This window comes from Neofelis nebulosa, chromosome 15 (genome assembly GCF_028018385.1).
Source record: "Neofelis nebulosa isolate mNeoNeb1 chromosome 15, mNeoNeb1.pri, whole genome shotgun sequence".
NCBI classification, from domain to species: domain Eukaryota; kingdom Metazoa; phylum Chordata; class Mammalia; order Carnivora; family Felidae; genus Neofelis; species Neofelis nebulosa.
The window spans coordinates 6,499,767-6,525,687 of NC_080796.1; the positions used below are offsets into that span (position 1 = coordinate 6,499,767).

A 25,921-nucleotide genomic window follows, 5' to 3' on the forward strand; every position below is an offset into this window, starting at 1 on the left:
GACATGCTAGCATCTTGGTTCCGTCACTTCCTAGCTGTGGGATCTTGGAAAAACTTGCCTCAAGGTCAATGACCTCCTTCCTAAAAATGGCACCAATACCCACCTCTTGGTTATGCGTAATGAACAAATGTGGCAACGTTTTGTAACCTGTAAAGGGTGGTATAGAAATAGAAGACAAAATGATCACAGTGGCTTTTAGTGACTTACTAAATATTGAGGATACTTTGTTTGGTGAATGTTTGTTTATTGTTGAGAGTGGGGTGGGGGGACAGAAGATCCGAAGTAGGCTCTGCACTGAGAGCAAAGAGCCCAATGCAGGACTTGAACTCATGAACTGTGAGAACATGTGCTGAGCCAAAGTTGGGCACCTAATCGACTAAGTCACCCAGACCCCCCAAGAATATTTGTTTTAAATGTGAAGATGTCTGAAGGCCAATAAAATGGTCGTAGGGTCCAGAAAAGAATGGGAAAGTAGGAATGGGTTTTTGATTTTCTAATTTGACACTATGTTAAGTTCTGGTAATCTCTTAGAGGAGACATCATATAGGTATACAGTTGACCCTTGAACCATGTGGGTTTGTACTGTGGGAATCAACTTACACACAAATTTTTTCAATAAATAGAGTACCATCATGTAAATGTATTTTCTGTTGCTTATGGTTTCTTTTTCTATTAATTCTTACTTTTGAGAGAGAGAGTGAGGACAGAGCACGTGGGTAAGTGAGGGCAGGGTGAGAGAGAGAATCTTAAGCTGATTCACACTGCCAGCATATTTCTTTCTCTTTGATATTAATTGATTTGGCTGCTAATAATTTAAAGTTTTCTAATTCTCTAGTTATTAATCTTTAAAAAGCACTCAAATACACTTTAGTGCTCGTTATAAGGGATGGTAAGCTAAATAGTTTTTAAGATTTGTAACAGTAAAAATCATCTAACTTATTTTTTGGTCGATTTAACACGTAATGAATTGTTTAGTTCCAAAAACTGACAAGCTTAAGTTTATGAGTTCATATTTTTCTTCTGTCTTAGGCTAAGGCAAGTTAGTTTTCACTTCTTACAGGAAGTTACAATCCAGTGACTTGGGAACAGCTAAACATAGATGAAGAAAGTTAACAGTACAATTGTAATTATTTTCTCATTTTTCTTTGTCCGTACTTGATTACTTAAGGACAAGGTGTTTTTACAAACATGTATCCTGGCAGAAAAGACATGTGAAAATCAAAACAAGGAAATTACCATCCGTTTTTGCAACTGCAGAGAATGACTCAAGGACCAGAAATGAATAAGGAATGTGATAGGGAGCATGATATATGTCTATATTTAAGACATGCTTCTATGCAAAACTTTGAGGAAATGTGGATCAAATGAGGCAAATTAGACTGGAAAAATAGCTTAAAACTCATCACCAGTGAGTGAAAGCTGAAGTTTGGTGAAATTTGTTAACAATACAGCATTCCTACTCATCTTGAAGAAGAACCACCACGGGGTCACTCTAAGGAGGATCCAACTGAAAGGAAATACCTTCGAATTGGACAAATACTGTACTTGATTGTGAGGAATAAGATGCATTTGGAGTGTCTGTCTCGGTAGTATTTCAGGCATTTCCTGAACAAAAAGAGCCTAGTCTTGAAAATGTCATTCTCTCTCATTCATACTCTGCGTCCCCAGAATATGCTTTCCAGTCATCTTCTAAGCTTTCTTTTTTTTTTTTTAATTTATTTTTGGGACAGAGAGGGACAGAGAGAGACAGAGCATGAACAGGGGAGGGTCAGAGAGAGAGGGAGACACAGAATCGGAAACAGGCTCCAGGCTCCGAGCCATCAGCCCAGAGCCTGACACGGGGCTCGAACTCACGGACCGCGAGATCGTGACCTGGCTGAAGTCGGACGCTTAACCGACTGCGCCACCCAGGCGCCCCTCTTCTAAGCTTTCTTTAAATGAAAGCAAATCATCCGGGACATATAAATCAAAACCACACTGAGATACCACCTCACACCAGTCAAGAGTGGCTAAATGATCAAATCAGGAGACTATGGATGCTGGGGAGGATGTGGAGAAACAAGAACCCTCTTGCATTGTTGGTGGGAATGCAAACTGGTGCAGCCACTCTGGAAAACAGTGTGAAGGTTCCTCAACAAATGAAAAATAGACCTAACCTATGACCCAGCAATAGCACTGCTAGGAATTTACCCAAGGGATACAGGAGTGCTGATGCGTAGGGGCACTTGTACCCCAATGTTTATAGCAGCACTTTCAACAATCACCAAATTTGTGGAAAGAGTCTAAATGTCCATCACCCGACGAATGGATAAAGAAATTGTGCTTTATATACACAATGGAATACTACTTGGCCATGAGAAAGAATGAAATATGGCCTTTTGTAGCAACATGGATGGAACTGGAGAGTGTGATGCTAAGTGAAATAAGTCATACAGAGAAAGATAGATACCATACGTTTTCACTCTTTTGTGGATCCTGAGAAGCTTAACAGAAGACCATGGGGGAGGGGAAGTGAAAAAAAAAAAACAACCTTAAAGAGGGAGAGAGCCAAACCCTAAGAGACTCTTACAAACTGAGAATAAATTGAGGATTGATGGGGGATGGGAAGGAGGGGAGGCTGGGTGATGGGCATTGAGGAGGGCACCTGTTGGGATGAACACTGGGTGTTATATGGAAACCAATTTGACAATAAATTTCAAATAAAAGAAAGAAAGAAAGTAAGTAAATCAGACTATGGAAATGAGAACAAACCAGACATTGAGCACCTTTTTAACAACAATGAGGATTTTTAAAATGATATAGAAAATAAAAAAGCAAGGAACCCACTAGTTACATTTAAAGTGAAAGAAGGCCAAGAGAGTTTGACATGCAAATGGCAAAAAATATGGACCAAAATACCACCGATTGTAAATTAGACCTCAGTCTAGTGATTCAGAGAGCCTTTTTCATTTGTGGCTTGCCTGCTGCGATGTGATGAAGCACATGGTTCAGACAAAAAAGCATGATATTTGTGATGTCACAAACACGAGAAAACAAAACCAGTACAAGACTTTTTTCCAGAAGCCATTATATGCAGAGAATGACAGTAATCATAACTGTAAAAGTACTGATTCTGAATTAGAAATTGTGAGTTCTTTTTCAGCATCTAGTTTTCCAGCATCTGAAGTACATCTAAGTGAAGAATTACATCAAGATATGCAAAGGTTTAAGAATGAGATAGGCATGTCTCAAGTAGAGTTCCTGTCTTTGGAAAGAGAGAAAGTTCAACCTCCAAAAGAGAAGGAGGTCCGCCTTGCTGTTACTCTTGTTTTTTTTTTTTTCTCTTTAGCAATTATCTGATCGATTCTGATTTTCCACTCAAGAGAACAAGAGTGTGCATACAATGGAATTGTCTAAATAAGTAATGGTGTCTGGAAATAGATTATTTCTGCTATCTAACAAATAGGAGTTCAGGGAAACATTCTTGTGATTTGTTAACCTTAAAGTTTCTGTGTCAGTCTTCCAGGTAGTATAAGAACTGGGAAATTAACTTAGCTATATAAGTACCATGTGACCTCACGAACCAGAATAACCATAAAGAAACTGCTTAAAAAACATAATTATCTCCAGGTTGTTGTTTTTTTTAATATATTGGCTTAAATATAAATTGCCTTTCCATGAACAATAAAATGAGAAAGAAGCAATAACTAAGAGAAGGAATACAAACACATTCCCAGCTAAAGCAATCTATGTATTGCTTCAGTATGTGTCTGTAGACTCTGGGTCTAGGGTTCTTGCTTGTCTAGCAAGACAGCAGTGGGATGCAGGATTACAATGGGAGAGACAGCTAATGTCCCGGAGAACACGCGAGCCCGGATTAAGGGTCCTTGCTCTGTTTTTAATAGGATCAGAAGGCTTCCAAACATGGTGATGGACGTGCACAAAGAGAAAATCAATCTGTGAACATGAACTCATGGGCATGAGGGAAAGGGGGTTTCAAGATATAGGGTGTTAGGTGTTAGGGTCAATATAAAACAAAATCCTGGTGCCTGGTAGATGGTTGTTAACAGCTGACCTGAGGCAGCTTCTCTGTTTATCTTAGCTAGTCTAGGGGAGAAGACAGATGCTACCTCAGGATCCACAAGGCACCTTTCTTTTGCTAATTAGCTCCCCTCTGGGCATCTTCACCCTGCAGCCTACAGCCTATAGCCCTACTTACCTGTTTACCTCATTTGGTCCTTCCTTCCTGGAAAGCAGCTTTCTGCCATAGTACTAAATTGGGGAGTGTGTCCTCCTGAATATCTAATCTTGTTTACCTCTCACACCTTGGTCTTGGAGACTTTGCCCCGCCCTCTCTATACCTAGATACCTAATATTGTTTACCCAAACTTGGGTGTGAGCATCCTATGGCTTTGTAATTTTCTATGCCTGGTTAACCCATCAGTGCAGGCTCAGGGAATTCCTAAGCTTATTGCCCACAAATATAGGCAGTCTTGTCTGCTTTACTCAAAATCTTGGAACTTAGAATTTCAACATGACCCCTTTGAGATAGGCTTAATAACAGCGATTTGTGTTATCACCCCTTTTTTCACATTTTTTAATCTCATTCTCAGATGTTTCTGTTGAGTCAAACCTTCACTTTATGTTCAATAGCGTATGATACCTTTTGGCCTGTATGATTTTTACCATGTAGGTAGCATAAACCTTCAGCAAACCTTCAGTATTTAACTCTAAGGGAGAAAACTGAGTTTTGAGATGTGTGGACTTTGTCTATTTAGACAAAACCTAGAGATACCCTCCTTTAAAAAGAATAAGTAGCTAATCTCCTTGTCCCTTATCAAGGTATTAATTTACTGTGCCAAAGTCACACTTTTCATGCATCTGACTAATTTAATGAATTTGTGGTCATTTCTCTGATTCAGCATTCAAGAATTATATCGTCTCTTTTGGTGCCATAAAATGCTAGCTAATGACACTTTAGGAACTTGGGACAAATCGTTTAACTTTTTTGAGTTTTACTCGCATTATCAGTAGCAAATGGGATTAAAGGTGATCATTACTTTTATACCCTCTCCCTATAAAGTTTTATGGTTATTGAATGTGAGATTTGGAGAGCATTACTAATTTCACAGAATTCCACCCTAACGTCCATTTCACTTTGTTCCTTTTGTGTTGTGGCAAACTTTGGTTCATAAATTTAGGGGACACTGTCACTTTTTTTGAGAACCTTAAGTTCCAAAAGAAAAAGAATTGTAAAAGGCAGTCAGGGAAAGAATAGCTCCATGCAGAAAGGGGAAAGCTTCCTGGTATTGTTACAGGAGCACCTCCATGTCACATGTTTTAAATCTGGCTGTTGTGTTAAACCCAGGTGGTAAGGATAGAAAAGGACAAATTTTGTCTCTTGTCTTTTTATTTCTTTGTATCTTTTGGTCAGATGGGGTGGGGGTGGGTGGGGAATTCTCAGTAGCAACGTGTGGATATGAATAAGAGTACAAAATTAAGAAAGCCCTTTTAGAAATTTTGGTAACTTCTGCTTTTTTTAAATTCCATCAGAAATGAAGCCGAGTTTATAAAAATTACAATTACTTGTAATGATAAAGTAAACACAAAATATTTTCCTCCATTGAATTTATGACAAACTAAGTGTCAACTGATAAAGTTAATGAAAAAAATTTCTTTTTATTGACTAAAGTAACAATTACCTTTAGTATCAAGTTCCATTAAAGGTTGAAGAAAAAAAGAAGCACAGAGGAAGTGACATAGAAGTATCAGAAAACATACATGATGCTGCGGCTGCTGGATTAATTCCACAAAGACAGAATGGAAAAACTGATAACCATCAATTGCCTATTACAGAAAATAAAGATTCTGATAGGTAAGCCTATAGCAATATTTAAATAGTAGGTAATTGTTATTTTCCTATGCAACAAACTTTCCTAGTTTGAGTTAATGTTCATGATGAACAAATTTTGTATTTTTCGTGGAGATATTTCATCCTACGTGCTAATGAGAAAAATGTAAATACCAGTGAGATAGTGATTTTTGCAGTCATAGTAATAATATTTTATTTTAAAAAATAACCCAAGTTAGGAAATGTGAGGAAAATGACCTTCTTAGACCCTGTGGCTGGATGAAATTGGTAACTCCTTTCTGAAAGGTGATTTAGCAGTGTATTTCAAAATTTCAAATATGTCGGGCACCTGGATGGCACCGATAGGTAAACATCCAACTTTGGCTCAGGTCATTATCTTGCACTTCACGAGCTTGAGCCTTGCATCACGTTCTGTGCTAACAGAGCAGAGCCTGGAGCCTGCTTCAGATTCTGTGTCTCCCTCTTTCTCTGCCCCTCCCCTGCTTGTGTTCTGTCTCTGTCACTGTCAGAAATAAATAATATAACGTGAGAAAAATATTTCAGGTAGGTCATCCGTTTATTCTAATGGTTTCATTGCCAGGACTGGGTCCTTCTGAAATACGTGATTTCTATAAGCAAGCACATGCTCCTGCACGTGCAAACACACACACACACACACACACACCCACACACACACACACACACCACACTCTAAGGGCATTTATTATATATTATTACATATACAAAATAGAACAGATATATTAAGGTTACTTATATAAATATGTTACATGTATATGTGAAGGATATTTATTATAGCATTCCCATATCAAACATTTGGAGATTGTCTAAATGTTTATTGACTTATTTTGAGAGACAGACGGAGAATGTGCACACTCGGGAGCCCAAGCATCGAGGGGGAGCAGAGACAGAGAGGGACAGAGAGAGAATCCCAAGCAGACTCCACGTTAACAGTGCAGAGGCCAACACAGGGCTCGATCTCACGACTACAAGATCATGACCTGAACCAACATCAACAGGCAGATGCTCACCAGACTGAGCCACCTAGGTGCCCCAGAGATAGGCTAAATATCAATTCATTAATAAGGAAGTAAAGTTTCACTTCTATAAAGTAATGGGGCATGTGACCATTTTAAAAAATGAATTTAGGGGCGCCTGGGTGGCTCAGTGGGTTAAGTGGCCGACTTCGGCTCAGGTCATGATCTCGCGGTCCGAGAGTTAAAGCCCCGCGTTGGGCTCTGTGCTGACAGCTCAGAGCCTGGAACCTGTTTCAGATTCTGTGTCTTCCTCTCTCTGACCCTCCCCCGTTCATGCTCTGTCTCTCTCTGTCTCAAAAATAAATAAACGATAAAAAAAATAAAAAATAAAAAATGATTTTAGGTCTATGTGTACTGATGGTTTAACAAAGTATATTTAAAGCATTTGGTTTGGTTTGGTGTCATGTCTTATGCACATTTTGTTAGAATACTTTTAATATCTACTGAATTGCAAACAGAAGTTCCCTGCTACACTGGCAGTCTACCAACAAAATTCCTAGTTCTTAGATTTTTGGTTTTGTTTCCCAGTGCATGAGTGCTCCAACGTTGGACCCTCAACTTAATCTGAATATTGTCAAGAGGATTCATGTGGCAACATGTCTCATATTCTATATAAACATTTCATGACCCCTGTGCTATAAACCAAGATGCTGGTAATGCAATGAATCGTTTTTATAAAGGTACCTTGCTTGCATGCCATTATCCTGCCTTTGTAGAGAATATATTTCAACATGAACCACACCAAATTTTTCAACAGTACCTTCATGTTACACAATTTGTGACAATTCAGTTTACAAAGTAGGACTATTTTCTGCATTCCCAACCCCTTTTCTTCTGTGTATAAAATTTTAATATGACTCATTACTTTGGATAGTATAAAATATCCTAGAGTTGGGTGACTTTTTAAAAATGTTTGTTTATTTTGAGAGAGAGAGATAGAGCGAGCATGAACACATGAGTGGGGGACGAGCAAAGAGAGAGGGAGAGAGAGAATCCCAAGGAGGCTCCATGCTGTCAGTGCAGAACTCGATGCTAGAGAACATAGAGATCATGACCTGAGCCAAAATCAAGGGATGGATGTTTCGAGGACTGGGCCACCCAGGTGCCCTTAGAGTTCAATAATTTTTATCAAGCATGAAATACTGCCCTTGAAACTTAGTTTTTCTGTGGTCTTTCTAAGCATGAGAAAAATGGTAATCAGCTTATATAATATCATATATCTAGAAAATTTTTAAGGAGTCTTCTCAGTGTATAATTTTGTGAGTTATTTAGTACCTTGGTCTGGTATTTCAAAAAAGCAAAAAAAAAAACCAAAAAACAAAAAAACAAAAAACTACTGTTACATATATGCAATTTTTAAGACTTCCAAATGTTACAAAAATACTGCCTAATCATTATGTAACAATTGAAAACTACAGCAATAATAGAAAATTAGATCAACCATGACCATTCCGCTTAGCTGCGAAATCCTTCAAGAGCCTTCTTCACTCTTTGATCCTGATTTCCCTCCCTCCCATCCACTCTTGAATTCATTGTAGCAATTTTCCCTCTCCTCCAGAATTGTTTTTTCAAGGTTACCACCGATTTTCACTTTAATAAATCTAAACATAATTTCATACATCTCATTTTACTTAACCTTTCAGCAGTATTTGACCCAATGGAAAACTCTCTCCTCCAAAATTCTGTCTCCATGTTGCTTGTAGGATATCACTCACTCACCTGATTTTCCCGCTGCCTTTCTAGTCTGTACACCTCAGCCTGATTTGCTTGTTTCTTCTCGTCCCCCACCTTTTAACCCATTGATGTCTTCCAGGAATTTGCCTTTGATTTTCCTTCTCTTGACTTTTACTATCTTGTATATTCTAATGATCCTCAAGTTTATATCTCCATCCCGGATCTCTCTCCATAATTCCAGGCCCGCATATCAAACTGCCTACTTGATATCTTTTTCTGGATAGCTATTGCAAACTTAAAATGTCCCAAATTGAACTCCTGATATTCCTTCTTAATATTTGCCTTTCATGTCTTTCCTAATTGAGTTAATAACAGTTCTATGAGTTGCTCTGCTAAAAAACTTGGTGTCATCTTTGACTCCTGTCTTTTTTTCTTTTCCTTTCACTTTTTCCTTCTATTTTCTTTTTCTTTTTCATACACATCACATCTCATCTGTCAGCAAATCTTGTCACGTCTTCCTTCAAATATATCCAGAATCCAAACACATCTTCCATGACCAATAGACTGTCATCTGTTGTTTATATTGGTGTAATAGGTAACTAAATGGTCTTCTTGTCTGTTTGTTTCTTCCTTTTGTTTTTCCGATTTCTGTTAATTCTAAACACATTGGATCTAGTAAAACATAAGTCGGATTGTGTCCTTCCTCTGCTCCAAGCCGAATTGCCTCCCATTTCACTCAGAGTACATGCCCAAACTCTTCCTAATGCCGACAAGGCCTGTATATGATCAGGTGTCTCCTTCTCTCTCTCTGATTTGAACTCTTTTCTACCCCTTTCATTCTGTCCAGCCATACTGATTTCTCACTACTCTTTAAGTACTTTGGACATACTTCTGTACTTGCTGTTGACTCTGTCTGGAATGCTTTCCCTCAGATACCTCATGGCTTGATTTTTCCTTTGTTGTTTGTTTTTCCTTTCAGGTTTTTGCTTAAAAGTCACTTTCTCAGCACGGCCTTTCTTGGCCATCCTGACTAGTACTTCAACTATAACACATCAAATGTGATTTCTCTGCTTTAGTTTTTCTCCTCTAATACTGTATATTTTGCCTGTGTAGCTTATTGTTATTGTATGTTTACTTCACTCATGAGTAGGATTGTTATCTGTTCATTGCCATGTCCCCAATGCCTAGAAAATGTTCTAGTCTATATAGTACTTATTCAATAATGTTTACTGAGTGAACGGAGTTTAACTTGTGTGTAATTTTTTTAACCTAATACTAGTCCCCACTTTGACAAAGTTTGGCGTGGGTTCATTCTGACAACTAAACCTGCCAGTTATATACAGTTTTTGGATTTTGGGGGACTCAATATTGTGTTTACTTGCTACTTATTCTTTTAGTTGTATTTATGTTAGTTTTCATTATGGTGAAATGTATCAAAGGAATAGCAAACTTCCTTTATATTTATTAAGGAAACTAAAATATGGTGGCAATTTTTTATAGGACTTTAAAAATTCTTGCCAAAGGATTATGAACCCTCAATATGTGAAATAAAAAGATGAAGTTGGAATTGATCACTTCCAAATAAGAGCGAGCTATGCTGGTTAGGTGTAGTCTTTTCTAACAGAGCAGTCTGCTATTCTTATACAGGGTTTGGGGAAGAGTGGAGTTTAAGGATTGGGGAACTTTCAGAAAATTAAATGGTTTGTCATCATCTGAAGCACCATGCTTATTTGGGTGAGACTGTTGTGGATTGGTTGGCACGCTGAAGCATGTGTATTGGAGTGATTTTTGTCCTTTATTCGCTGTCTTTCAGAAGGAAGGAGCTGAAATGGATTGGTTGGTGAGTAGGGCTGGTGCACATTGATTAACACATTTAAAACTGATTCTGGTGGCTTCTTGTTACCATAGCTACGTGTTAGGGTTTCTTTTTGTTTTGTTTTGTTTTGTTTTTTCTAAGTTTGAGGTGGCTTTCACCAGATGTTTTCTACTTAAAGGTTGCTTCTATTGACTGGGTTCAAAATGAAAGCTATTTCAAATTCTATAATTACAGATTCATTTTTGAAGTTTGAGTCAAGAGGAATTGTTTGATAATTGCTTTCAGAAAGATTCTTCTTTTCTTGGATGTTATTTCCATGAGAAAAGTTATCTGTATAACAGTTTTTTTTGAAAAAAAAAAAAACAATTGTTAGTTTTGTTTTTGTTTTTGGTGCTCTTCGGGGCTCATGTTTAAGTCCTAAATAATCTGTGGGAAATTTCATTATTTTTTGGAAATGTACATAGCTGTATGGTAATAATATTCTGTTGCATGCATTTAGTCCATGAAAACAGAATTATAATTTTCTTTTTGGGGAATCCCCCATTTTTTTCTATTAGGATTAGATATTAGGCTAAAAGTATACAAAAGTTAACAAATCATTTTTTAAAATTTTTTTAATGTTTATTCATTTGGAGAGAGACAAAGTGAGAGTTGGGGAGGGGCAGAGAGAGGGGGAGACAAAGATTCCAAATCAGGCTCCAGACTCTGGGCTGTCAGCACACAGCCCGATGTGGGGCTCGAAGCCACAAACCCTTAGATCACAAACTGAGCCAAAGTCATACACTTAATGAACTGAGCCATCCAGGTGCCGCAAACCATTTTTTTTTAAACAAAAGCATAACTAATCCGATGATTTTTATTTTTGAGCGATAGATAATGACATATGAGTACTTTTGAATTTTTGAAGTTTTTCCAGATTTATGAGATATAAGTAACACACATCTGTGTAACTGTAAGGTGTACCTGTATTAATTTGATACACTTTTATATTGTCAAATGCTTACCACAATAGTGTTAATACTTCCATCATCTCACATAAATATCATTTCTTGTTTGTGATGATCTAGTCTTGTAGCAACTTTCCAATGATAGGATACAGTATTGTTCACTGTAATCACCATCCTGCACATTAAATCCCCAGAATTTATTAATCTTGTAACAGGTAGTTTGTACCCTTTGACCAATATCTACCCATTTCTCAAAGCCTCCTAACCCCGGCAACCACCAGTCTGTTCTGTTTTTCACGCATTTTTTTCTTAATTCCACATATAAGTCAGATCATACAGTGTTTGACTTCCTGTGTCTGACTTATTTTCACTAAGCATAAAGCCCTCAAGTTTCACTCATGCTGCCACAAATGGCAGGATTTCCTTCTTGTTTGTGGCTGAAAATATTCCATTGTAAATGTATACCATATTTTTTAATCGATGGATCCACTGATGGATGCTTAGGTTGTTTCTTGACTATTGTAAATAATGCTGCAATAAACGTAGGGCTGCAGATATTTCTCCAAGGTAAGGATGTCATGTCTTTAAGATATATACCCAGAAATGGGATTATTGGCTCATATGGAGGTTCTATTTTTAGTTTGTTGAGGAGCCACCATACTGTTTTACATAGTGGCTGTCCCAATTTACAGTCCTACAGGAGTACAAGGAATTCCTTTCCTGTACATCCTTGCCAACGATATCTCTTGTCTTTTTGACAATAGCCATTTTAATAGGTCAAAGTGATATCTATATACTGCAGTTTTGATTTGCATTTTCCTGATGAATAGTGATATCGAGCACTTTCTTGTGTACCCTTGGCCATTTGAATATGTTTTGAGGAGAGACGTCTTTTAAGGTGCCTTCCCCAGTTTTTAATTATATTTATTTTTAGCTGTTGAATTGTACGAATTCCTTACACATTTTTAGATATTGACGTTTTTCATATTTGTAGCTTGCGAATGTTTCCATCCTTTCCATAGGTTGCCTTTCCGTCATGTTGCTTGTTTCTTTTGCTGTGCAGAAACATTGTTGATTGCATTGGTTGGTTTTGCTTTCATTGCTTGTACTTTGGATGTCCTATCCTAAATCATTGGTAAGATCTATGTCAAGGAGCCTTTATCCTGTGTTTTCTTCTACGAGTTTTATGATTTAAGACTTTATATAGAAGTCTTTATTTGCGTTTGGGTTGACTTTTGTGAGTGGTGTAAGGTAGAGGCACAGTTTTATTCTTTTGCATGTTAATATCCAGTTTTCTCACCATCATGTATTGAAGAGATTACCTTTTCTCTTTTGAGTATTCTTGGGTCTCTTAACAAAGAGACTTTATGCACGGGTTTTTAGTTGACTTTATGCATGGGTTTATTTCTGGGTTCTTGATTCTGTTTCATTCATCTTTGTGTTTTGTTTTGTGTGTGTGTGTGTGTGTGTGTGTGCAACTTCATACGGTTTTTATTACCATAACTTTGTAATAGTTTGACACCAGCAAGTGTGATGCTTCCAGATTTGTTCTTCTTTCTTAGGATTGTTTTGGCTATTTGGGGTCTTTCTTGTTCCTTGCACATTTGAGGAATGCTTTTCCTATTTCTGTGAAAAACGTCATTGGAATTTTGACAAGGATTGCATTGACTCTGTAGGTGGTTTCAGGTAATGTGGATATTTAATGATACTAATTTTTCGAATCCATAAACAACAGGGTATCTTCCCATTTGTTTGTGTCTCTGCTGTTTCTTTTACCAATGTCTTGTAGTTTTTACTGTACCTATCTTTCAGAAAGTCCTTGATTAAATTCATTCCAAAGTATTATGCTCTTTTTGATGCTTTGGGGAAGGGGATTTTTTCCTTATATTTCTTTTTCAGCTATTTCATTGTTATTGTTTAGAAATGCAACTGATCTCTTGATGCTGATTTTGTCATTTTTTTTTTTACTACATATAATCTATTGTCAAATTGGTTTCCATACAACACCCAGTGCTCATCCCAACAGGTGACTTCTCAATGCCCATCACCCACTTTCCCCTCTCCCCCACCTCCTATCAACCCTTAGTTTATTCTCAGTGTTTACGAGTCTCTTATTGTTTGCCTCCCTCCCTCTCTGTAACTTTTTCCCCCGACCCCCCCACGCATGGTCTCCTGTCAAGTTTCTCAGGATCCACATGTGAGTGAAATCATATGGTATCTGTCTTTCTATGCCTGACTTATTTCACTTTGCATAATACCCTCCAGTTCCATCCACGTTGTTGCAAATGGCCAGATTTCACTCTTTCTCATTGCCAAGTATCATTCCACTGTATGTATAAACCACATCTTCTTTCTCTATTCGTCGGGCGATGGACTTTTAGGCTCTTTCCATAATTTGGCGATTGTTGAAAGTGCTACTGTATACATTGGGGTACATGTGCCCCTATGCATCAGCACTCCAGTATCCCTTGGGTAAATTCCCAGCAGTGCTATTGCTGGGTCATAGGGTTGTTCTATTTTTACTTAGTTGAGGAAGCTCCACGCTGTTTTCCAGAGTTTGCATTCCCACCAACAGTGCAAGAGGGTCCCTGTTTCTCCACATCCTCGCCAGCATCTGTAGTCTCCTGATTTTTTTCATTTTAGCCACTCTGACCAGTGTGAGGTGGTATCTCAGTGTGGTTTTGATTTGTATTTCCCTGATGAGGAGTGACGTTGAGCATCTTCCCATGTATCTGTTGTCCATCTGGATGTCTTCTTTGGAAAAGTATCTATTCATGTCTTCTGCCCATTTCTTCCCTGGATTATTTGTTTTGTGGGTGTGGAGTTTGGTGAGTTCTTTACAGGTTCTGGATATTAGCCCTTCCTTTATGCGATATGTCATTTGCAACTATCTTCTCCCATTCTGTCGGTTGCCTTTCGGTTTTGTTGATTGATTCCTTTGCAGTGCAGAAGCTTTTTATCTTGACGAGGTCCCAATAGTTCATTTTTGCTTTCCATTCCCTTGCCTTTGGAGATGTGCCAAGTAGGAAATTGCTGCAGCGGAGGTCAAAGAGGTTTTTTTTCCTGCTTTCTCCTCTAGGGTTTTGATGGTTTCCTGTCTCACATTCAGGTCCTTCATCCATTTTGAGTTTATTTGTGTGTATGGTGTAAGAAAAGTCATCTAGTTTCATTCTTCTGCATGTTGCTGTCCAGTTCTCCCAGAAGAAAGAGACTGTCTTTTTTTCCCATGGGATACTCTTTCCTGCTTTGTCAATGAGTAGTTGGCCATACATTTGTGGGTTCACCTCTGGGGTTTCTATTCTATTCCATTGGTCTGTGTGTCTGTTTTTGTGCCAATACCATACTGTCTTGATGATCACAGCTTTGTAGTAGAGGCTAAAGAGACAGAGTGTTAACAGGGGAGGGGTAGAGAGAGAGAGACAGAGACAGAGAGAGAATCCAAAGCAGGCTCCAGGCTCTGAACTGTCAGCACAGAGCCCAATAAGGCGCTTGAACCACAAACCACGAGATCATGAACTTAGCCGAAGTCAGAAGCTTAACTGACTGAGCCACCCAGGCACCCCTGCATCTTAATGTTGATTTTGTATCCTTCATCCTTGGAACAGCTTTTTGGTGGTATCTTCAGGATTTTCTATATATAAGAATATGTCATCTGCAAAAAAAGACAGTTTTATTTCTTCTTTTCTGATTTGGATGCCTTTTATTTCCTTTTCTTGCCTGACTGCTTTGGCTAGGACTTCCTCTATCCTGTTGAATAGGAGTGGTCAAGTGGGCAACTTTGCCTTGTTCTTGAACTTAGAGTAAAAGCTTTCCGTTTTTTACCACTGCATATGATGTTGGCTATGGGCTTATCATATTGGGCTTCATTATGTCCAGGTGTGATAATCCAGTACCCACTTTGTTGAGAGTTTTTATCCTGAAAAGATGTTGAATTTGGTCAAATGCTTTTTCCTCCCATGCTGGGATGATGATATGACTTTTTTTTATTCTGTTAATGCGGTGTATCAAATGTATTTATTTGATTTGATTCTGAAGGATAATTTTGCTGAGTAAAGTATTCTTGATTGGTAGTCTTTTTTCTCTTAGCACTTTGAATATGTAATCCCACTGCCTCCTGGAATGTAAGGTTTCTGCTGAGAAACTGCTAATAGCCTTATGAGGGTTCACTTGTAGTCACATAGTCTTTCCTCACTCTTTTTCATTCTTTTGACTTTGTTCTCTGCTGACTGGATAATCTGAGAGTTCCTGTCTTTCAATTCACATTTTTTTTTTGCTTGACCCATTTCCTGTCAGTGATCACTCTTGCTTTTTTCATCTCCTTCATTATACTCTTCAGCTCCAGGATTTTTGTTTAGTTAGCTTTTACTATTTCCAGCTCTTTGTTAAGCTTCTCATTTTATTCATAGAGTGTTTTTCTGATTTTATTGAATTGGCTTTTTGTGTTTTTCTTGTAACTCACTGAGTTTCCTTAAAACTGCTATTTTTGAATTCTCTTTTGATTAAATTACAGGTCTCCCTGTGTTTCCGATTGATTACTGGAATATTATTGTGATCCTTTGATGGTATAATATTTCCTTGATATTTTATATTCTTTGCAGTTTTGCATTGCTGTCTTTGCATTTGAAGTAGCAGTCACCTCCTCCAGTCTTTAATGACTACCTCTTCAGTGTGTCCAAACCTGATTTTTTTGCTCCAGTGGGATGCTGGAAATTCTCTGCAGGACACCTGGTTTTCCAAAAAGGCTCTCTCATCCACGGGTGATTATCTTAGAGAGTGTTTTCTAGGGAGGGGCTCACCGATGTGGCTGAGAGGGAGGGGCTGGAGGCGCTTTATGGGCTATTGCTAGGTCCACAGATTAGACTGTAGTATGTCTGCCTGTTACCTGATGCACGGGTAGGCAAGACTTGTCCTCGGTCCCTTGGAATACGGTGCTAGATCCCCACAGCTCCTGCAAAGGCAGTTTTGCCCGTGGGTGGATGAGATGCCAGTTTGTTGTAGGTGGGGAGACGCAACAACGTACATCTTGTTCAGCTATGATACTGATATCGCTCTGACATATGGGTATTTTAAAAGTAGTTTTTCCCCTAAGATATTTCCCTGATTTCTTCTTTCATGTTATATGGACCTCCTGCTACTTTAAAACTTTGTTGAAATTAAGCATTCTTATATTTCAAAGCAAAGCCCAAAATAGAGCACACATCTAGTTATTACTCCCATGTCTCAGAGTCACTGCCTTTAGGAAATGAACTCTAACTTTTTAGTGTAACCTTCAAGTTCTTCAGAATTTCTTTCCTGACTGATCTCTTACTACTTGCTTCCATGTATTTTATGGTTTTTTTTCCAAGTTCCTATAAGCTTATACTTTTTCCTTTCAAGGCACCTGGATGCCATCTGTGTAATCTTTGTGCTCACATTCTAATCTCTAAGAAAATGGTTTTCTCCCGTTTCTTTCCCTGGTGACCTCTGCTGTTTATTTTCCCTCTTCAGTAAAGCCTTTCTCGTCCTCACTTACAGCTTTTCACATGTCAATTCTTACAAATCACATTGTATTCTAATTGTATATTTACCTGTGTTTGAAGCAACAGATGAGTATTTCCTTTTGTACGGTTGGTACTTCAGCACTGTTCTCTGAATTAATCAAATTAAGTCAGATGGGTAAAATTCAGAACTTGATGAAAATGGTCTTTTTATTCTTTATCAGTAAAATTATTAGAAAACATTGGCTTTTTTATGGCTTTTTAATGGCTTTGTTTTTTTTTTTAAGGAGGGAACCTGGTTTACATGTGAAGAAGTTAAAGAAAGGTGAAAATGAAAAAGGGACATCAAAAGGATCTGTGATCACACCAGTGTTGCAGAAGGCAGATTCCCTAACTGGTGGTCCACTACAAAAGAATGATGGCAGCCATTTCAGTGAAAAGGATCAGCATGAAAGCAGGTAAAATCTATAAATTCTTTATGTGCCTGTGAAGGAATTTTAGCAGTGATTACCTTTTGTGGAAATAAAATGCTGTAATGCAGGTAGGTCCAAGCTAAAGCAAGAAATACTCAACATATCAAACACACTGCTTGAAAAGTTGTGATGAGGGTAAGTGACTTTGTCAAGGAGCAGTTTCAGTAGTCACCATGGAAGCATGGAAGATGAGTAAGTGTAAACAACTCCTTAGAGCATTTTAATTGGGAAAGGTAATAGAGAAATGGATGATAACTGAAAAAGAATGTGAATTGCAAAGGCATTTTCTTTCTCTTTTTATTTTAAGATGGGAGCTTTTAGAGTATGTATTCTGTTGGAAATGATCAATAGAGATAGACATGGTTAGTTAATTTAATGTTGTTTGCATTTCGAAACATTAGGAAGTTTGTTGATTGTATTACATTATCTTTTAAAGATTATAGTAATTGTCTTTAGTACTCTTATTCATGTGATTTTGTGCAAGAAGTTGGTTTATTCTGAATTGGTTCCACAATGGGGTATTCTCATACAATTGAATATGCAGATTTAAAAATATATATGTATGTATGCAAGTGTATATATATATATATATATATATATATATATATATATATTTACATATATATGTATATATATATATTTATATATATGGCTATATAATTTCTTATGTATGTATATGTATATTTATTATATGTATATTATATGTATAATATACATATTATATGTATATGTATATGCATAATATACAAATTAAATGTATAATTTCTTATATATGTATATATAAGTATATGTGTATAAGTTCTATATGTATATATTTGTATACACACACACACACACACACACACCCTTATCATAAATGTATGCAAACACTGAGGCCATTCTGAATAAAACTAATCCTTCCTTGATGCTTTTAGATATGCAGTGCCTTTGATAATATCACAAATAGCTATGATTTTGTTAGGGACTTTAAAGTATCTGGTTCTATTAAGTTAATATTATTTAGGTTCTGGGGAAAGGGGAAGATTTTGTTCATTTACAATTGGAAAAGAAACTAGTAATCCATAACAGATTATTCCTTTTGGACTAGAGAGCTCTAAATTACCAAAACCATGCTTCCTGTACCAACAGTGCCATTGACACAGATTGTATGCTCAATAAGTATGTGTTGAATGTGGGAATAAACAGTGGAATGAATGAATGAATGAATGAATGAATGAATGCCTGTTGAGGAACTTCTCTAGAAGAAGCAAATCTTTAGTTTATTGAAAGTAGATTTCCCATCTTGCCAAGTATAAAGTCTCTTAAAAAATGTGTAAGATTCAGAAATTGTTATGTATCACTATGGCGAGAAATCGAATCATAATATAGATTCATTTGCTGTCATATTAGTTAGAAACACTGGAGTATTACTTTAACCACATAGTATAAAACACATGTTTGAAGGCACATTCCTGGGTTTGAATTCAGGGTCTGTTCTTGGCCAGCGACGAGGGCTTCTTGGGCAAGTCACTTCGACTTTCTGTGCCTCATTTTCTTCCTGTGTAAAATACCTAATATAATAACCTACTTCATAGGATTGTTGTGGGGCTTCAAATACCTTGAAGACATGTAAAGGGCTCATAGTAATGCCTAGAGAGTAGCTGCATAGTGAGTCTTCAACACGTTAGTATCATGATTGTTAAAAAGGGGTTCTTTCATATAGGGAGTTAACTTGCACTTTCCAAGTAGGTTTTAGTGCCAGTAAAAGCTTATTTTTAGTAAAATGACGACAACAACACAAACAATGGTATCATTCCTATCAAATAACGCAAGTAGCATTAGGATTTTCCTTTGCTTTTGTTAGTTATTACCTAACGTTAGTACTTTGTTGTGCTTGCTTCAGCAGCACATATACGAGAACTGGATACACCTAATCCTTTGTTAATATTAGCAGTAGAATGTTTTCTATGTTGTTTAATGTTACTCTGTTGTTTAATCCCCTTTGTAGAAAATTAGATTCAAATGCAGAGATTTTATATCAGAAACAATAGGTTTAGATACGCTTTGTATTTTAAGTATTTAATATTTGCCTGAAAAGAATTGTTGGGTTTTTTCAGACCTGCAAAGAAAATTTCTAAGAAAAAGAACAAGGTAAGCAAAAGAGACAATGTAATTTTATTGTATTTATTATTTATTTTATTTTTATTTTATTATATCATTTTGATACATATTTGTTAGGAATATTGTTCAGTGGCAAAAAATTACTTTATGAAAGATGTAGTGAAAAAATAGAAAATCTTCCTTTGTTGTAGAGACATTTGCTGTGAAAAAGTTACTTAGAAATACTAGCTATGGATAACAGTGTCTTTTTGATAAAAATCCGTTCTTTTAAAAAGTCTCTATGGTTTCGCTTTTAAATGTTCATTCACTTATTTTTAAAATGTATTTTGAGAGAGAGCACGCACAAGTGGGGGTGGGGGCTGAGAGAGAGGGGGAGAGAGAATCCCCAGCAGGCTCCATGCTGTCATTGTGGAGGTCAACGTGGGAGTCAAACTCAGGAGCCCTGAGGTCATGACCTGAGCCAAAATGGAGTCGGATGCTCAACCGACTGAGCCACTCAGGTGCCCCTGTTTTTGCTTTTATAAAAAGATGGCTATTTATCACTTCTCTACACCTAGTATATTTTATAAATATGTGGGGGACATTTTGAAATGGTATTATTCATTGGTAGGTCAAAAAGCAAATTACCTCTATGGATGACCTTGTCGACTTCATTCAGTCATCTGAAACAGCTTCAGAGCATTGTGAGTTGCCTTACTCTAAGAATTTCATGTTGCTGATTGAACAACTTGGCATGGATTGTAAAGGTAGGAAGCCTTTTTACGTATATTGCTGTAGTAATATGTGCACACCTTGCCTACTACTGCACCATAGAGCACTGCTGTATTATAGAGCTGCTCATCTCAGAAATATGTTTTATATTAAAATAAAAGGAGCACTATTGTATCCTCTCAGCCAAAGAGCCATCATTTCTACTGTACCTTTCTTAGTGGGAATGGCACATCTAATGTGTTTGTTAACTCTGCTTCTCTTCTGTGCCTTCACCCAGGTCAGGTCATTATTTTTCTCCTAGATGAATGAAATAACCTCAGGACTGTTTTCCCTGCCGTTCTACCTCCCAGGACCTTGGTCTACACTGCAACCATAATTAGTATATGTTTTAAAAAATGTGTCTTTCATCATGGTACCCCCTTGCTTAAAGCATAGCTGTTACTTCTCATTGCTATTAGGTTAAAGGCCACAGTCCTCTGGCTTCATCTTGTATGGTTTTACATCCTTCTTTCCGTCTGTGTCTTATCCAATGTTTTAGACGTTCTTCCTCTGAAAGAGCTTTTTGTTTCCAACAGCTTTAGTTAGGTAAACTGCACATATATGAAGTGTGTCATTTGATAGTTTTGACATATGTTTACACGTATGAAACGATAACCATAATCCAGACAGTTAACATATTCATCACCCTTAAAAATCTCATGTCCCTTTATATTCCCTTATTATGAAGCTGCCAAATTGTTTTCTAAAGGAGTAGTATGGTTTTCCATTCCCTCCAGCAGTCTGTGTCAGCACCAATTCCTACATACATATTCATGGACACTTAGTATTGTCAGGTTTTTAAATCCTAGCCATTCGGATGGATATTTAGTATATATCTCACTATGGTTTCAATATACATTTCCCTAATAACGGATGATGGTGAGCATATTTTCATGTGCTTGTTTGCCATCTGTGTATCTTCTTTGAATTGTCCAAACCTTTGGTTGTTTTAAAAATTTGTTTGTTTGTGTTCTTAGTTGTTGAGTTTTCAGAATTCTTTGTATAATCTACACACAGTTCCTTCTTATTTTGTTTTCTTTTTTTTTGTGGTTGTTGTTGTTGTTTCCACTGAGGCATTTTATTTGCACATATGTATTACATCCCTAGAAAAAGAATCCCAGGATTTCCCCTTCTGTGTGTTTTCATCTTGCTTCTTCATGGTCCATGACTGTAGCTGAGGTGGTCAGTATAATGAAACCAAACTGAGCAGATTATTCTGCCATTTTTCTGGATCTTTGCATTGTCCATCAATTCTGGGGCCAGTCACTCCATGCTTGCTTAACCTGCCTGTGAGTTTCACAACAATTTTCCCAACTCTGTGATCATCAATGATTTTAAATTCACCAGTGTAACCATGCTTCATCATCACAGTTAGAAAATGGACAATGTCTTTGGAGCATGGCCTAGTAAGAACCTGGAGTTTGCTTCTCTTTTCAGTATTGTTATGCTTTGGGAAGCATCTGCCACGACATTCACTTGCCTCATGATGGTGGCACAGAAAGATGGTGGAAAGAGCTAGGTACAGTTCCTTTCTCACCTCTCTTTTCTTTGCAAGGTTTTTCTTCTCCCACTCTGTGACTTTTCCTTCTCTCAACAGTGTTTTTGAAGAGCAGTTTTTCTTTTTGGTGAAGTCCAGTTTACACATTCATTTGTTCTTGTATGATTGTTGCTTTTGGTTTTCATATCTAAGAAATATTTGCATAGCACAAGGTCACAAAGCTTTTATCTCATGCTTTCTTTTAGAAGTTTTATAGTTTTAGGTCTTACATTTAGATCTATGACCCATTTTATATTCTTTTTTATTTGAGATACAGAGTATGGACACAAGTTAATTCTTTTGCATATGGATAGCTAGTTGTTCCAGCACCATTTATTGAAAAGGCTGTGTTTTCTCCACTTTATGCCATTGTTCCTTTGTCATAATCAGTTGGCCACATATGTGAGGGTTTAAGTATGTGCCCTATTCTGTCTCATTGATCTCTTTGTCCATCTTTGTACCAATATTATGCTGTTTTAATCACTGCCAGTTTATAAGGATTTTTGAAATCAGGTAGTGTTTGTCGTCCTGCTCTGTTCTTTTCAGGGTTCTTCCGCTACTCTGGATCCTTTGCATTTCCATGTGAATTTTAGATTCAGTTTGTCTGTTTCTTAAAACAAACAAACAAACAAACAAACAAAAACCAACTCTGGTGGTCTTCTGGAATTTAAGTTTAGATTATGTTGAATCTACAGATCTATTTGGGGAGAGTTGACTTCTTGACAATATTGAATCTTTTAACCCCTGAACAGAGTATATATCTCTCCCTTGATATAGGCCTTTTAAAATTTTCTCAGTAATATTTTGTAGTGTTTAATGTATAGGTCTTTCTTTCTTTTATGATATTAACTGTGATTGCTTTTTATTTTCAGTGCAGTTGTAAATAATATATCTTACATTTAATTTTTTTTAATGTTTACTCTTGAGAGAGAGACAGAGCATGAGTTGGGGAGGGGCGGAGAGAGAGGTAGACAGAATCTGAAGTTGGCTCCAGGCTCCAAGCTCTCAGTACAGAGCCCGACGTGGGGCTTGAACTCACCAACGGTGAGATCATGACCTGAGCCTGAGCCCAGTGCTTAACCAACTGAGCCACCCAGATACCCCAAAATTTTAATTTTTGATTCTTTATAGCTAATATATAGAAATATAGTTGATTTTTGTGTAATGATTCTGTATCCTCCAACCTTGATCAATTTATATGTATAGATATATTTAATATTAGAGAGAGTACATGAGCAGGGGAGAGGGGCAGAGAGAGAGAGAGAGATCGAGAGAGAGTGAGAAAGAGACAGAGAGAGAGAGGGGGGGAGAGAGAGAGCGAGAGAGAGAGAATCTTAAGTAGTCTCCATGCTCAGTGCGAGCCTGACATCAGGCTCCATCCCATGACTCTGGGATCATAGACTGAGCTGAAATCAAGAGACAGACACTAAACCGACTGAGTCATGCATGTGCCATGATTAATTCATTTATTAATTCTAGTAGCATTTTTCTTAATGCTGTCAGATTTTCTACATAAGCAAAGGTCATAAAAATTGATTTTTAACTATTTTACTAGCAATGATAAATACTGTAGACTTGTAGCCAATACATTCTCTGTCACAACTAATCAGCTTTTCCATTGTACTATAAGAGCAGCCAATAGATACTGCATAAATTAATGGACATGGCTGTATTTTGATAAAATTTAATTTACCGAAACAAGTAACGTGGCCCATAGGCTGGAGTTTGCCAACTTCTATTTTGTGACCATGTGATTGCTAATAGAGACAGTTTCACTTCATTTTCTATCTGGATGTCCTTTGTTGCTTTATCTTGTTTGATTGCATTGGCTAGAACTGCTAGTATAGTGCTGAACAAAAGAAGTCATTCAGTGAATGTCATTCCTGTCTTCTTCCTGATCTTATAGGAAATGCATTCAGTTTTTCACCATTATATATAACGTTAGCTGTAGAGTTATCAAGACTTGTTTTGTTTTGTTTTGTTTTGTTTTAAATCATATTGAAGTTCCCTTGTATTCCAGGATTGCCGAAAGTTTTTATCTGGAATGGATGTTGAATTTTGACAAGGAACATATTTTATCTACGGAGATAGATACGGTTTTTGAATCTTAAACCAACTCTGCATTTCTGGGATAAACCCCATTTGGTAACAACAAATTATCCCTTAGTGTATTGTTAGATTACCCCCCCCACACACACATTGCTGTAGTTTAATTAATTAATTAATTAATTAATGAAATATAATTTATTGTCAAGTTAGCTAACGTACAGTGTATACATCGTGCTCTTGGCTTTGGGAGTATATTCCCATGATTCATTACTTACATACCACACCCAGTGCTCATCCCAACAAGTGCCCTCCTCAATGCCCATCACCTACTCTCCCCTTTCCCCCACCATTCCATGAACCTTCAGTTTGTTCTCTGTATTTAAGAGTTTCTTATGGTTTGCCTCCCTCTCTGTTTGAAACTATTTTCCCCCTTCTATTCCCCCATGTTCTTCTGTTAAGTTTCTCAAAATCCACATATGAGTGAAAACATATGATATCTGTTTTTCTCTGACTGACTTATTTCACTTCACATAGTACCCTCCAGTTCCATCCATGTTGTTGCAAATGGCACGATTTCATTCTTTCTCATTGCCAAGTAATATCCATTGTATATATAAACCACATCTTCTTTACCCATTCATCAGTTGATGGACATTTGGGTTCTTTCCATAATTTGGTGATTGTTGATAGTATAAACGTTGGGGCACATTTGCCCCTATGAATCAGCACTCCTGTATCCCTCGGATATATGCCTAGTAGTGCAATTGCAGGGTTGTAAGGTAATTCTATTTTTAATTTTTTGAGGAACCTCCGCACTGTTTTCTGGAGCAGCGGCACCAACCATGCATTCCCACCGACAGTGCAAGAGAATTCCCATTTCTGCACATCCTCACCAATGTCTGTTGTTTCCTCAGTTGTTAATTTTATCTACCCTGACCGGTGTGAGGTGGTATCTCAATGTGGTTTTGATTTGTATTTCCCTGATGATGAGCGACGTTGAACATCCTTTCATGTGCCTGTTGGACATCTGGATGTCTTCTTTGGAAAAGTGTCTATTCATGTCTTCTGCCCATTTCTTCCCTGGATTATTTGTTTTTCGGTGTTGAGTTTGGCCAATTCTTTCTAGAGTATGGGTACTAATCCTTTACCTGATATGTCATGTGCAGATATCTTCTCCCATTCCGTTGGTGCCTTTTAATTTTGTGGATTGTTTCCTTTGAAGTGCAGAAGCTTTCTACCTTGATGAGGTCCCAAGAGTCCAGTTTTGCTTTTATGTCCCTTGCCTTCAGAGATGTGTTGAGAAGAAGTTGCTGTAGCCAAGGTCAAAGAGGTTGTGGCCTGTGTTCTCCTCTAGGGTTTTGATGGTTTCCTCTCTCACATTGAGGTCTTTCATCCATTTTGAGTTTATGCACGGTGTAAGAAACTGGTCCTGTTTCATTCTTCCGCATGTTGCTGTCCAGCACTCCCAGCACCATTTGCTAAAGAGCCTATCTTTTTTTTTTTTTTTTTTAATTTAAAGGAGGATACCTTTGTTTATTGAAGAGTCAAATATGCACTTGGAGCAACTGAATCAAAACATGAAAGTAAAGGTTAAAAATCAGACATTGGTAATATATTAAGCATTTTTTTTTTTAGTTTTCTTTTTTAATTTTATTTTTTAATATATGAAATTTACTGTCAAATTGGTTTCCATACAACACCCAGTGCTCATCCCAAAAGGTGCCCTCCTCAATACCCATTACCCACCCTGCCCTCCCTCCCACCCCCCATCAACCCTCAGTTTGTTCTCAGTTTTTAGCAGTCTCTTATGCTTTGGCTCTCTCCCACTCTAACCTTAAAGAGCCTATCTTTTTTCCATTGGATACTCTTTTCTGCTTTGCCAAGGTTTAGTTGGCCATACATTTGTGGGTCCATTTCTGGATTCTCTATTCTATGCCATTCGCCTTTGCGTCTCTTTTTGTGCCGATAGTATACTCCCTTGATGATCGCAGCTTTGTAGTAGAGGCTAACGTCTGGGATTGTGATGCCTCCAGCTTTGGTTTTCTTTTTCAACATTACTTTGGCTATCTGGGATCTTTTGTGGTTCCATACAAATTGTAAGATTGTTTGTTCTAGCTCTGAGAAGAATGCTGGTGCAACGTTGATTGGGATTGCACTGAATGTGTAGATTGCTTTGGGTCGTTATCGACATATTTACAATATTTCTTCTTCCA

At 37.4% G+C, this 25,921-nt stretch overlaps 1 protein-coding gene across 1 annotated transcript in view; it reads left to right on the forward strand.

The window, feature by feature from the left end:
* LOC131496466 (ankyrin repeat domain-containing protein 26-like) overlaps nt 1-25,921 on the forward strand; it is a 95,888-nt gene that overhangs the window by 10,966 nt on the left and 59,001 nt on the right. Inside the window, 4 exon segments of the mRNA XM_058702025.1 lie at nt 5,688-5,854; nt 17,087-17,257; nt 19,369-19,402; nt 19,983-20,118. Coding sequence (XP_058558008.1) covers nt 5,688-5,854; nt 17,087-17,257; nt 19,369-19,402; nt 19,983-20,118 — 508 coding nt within the window.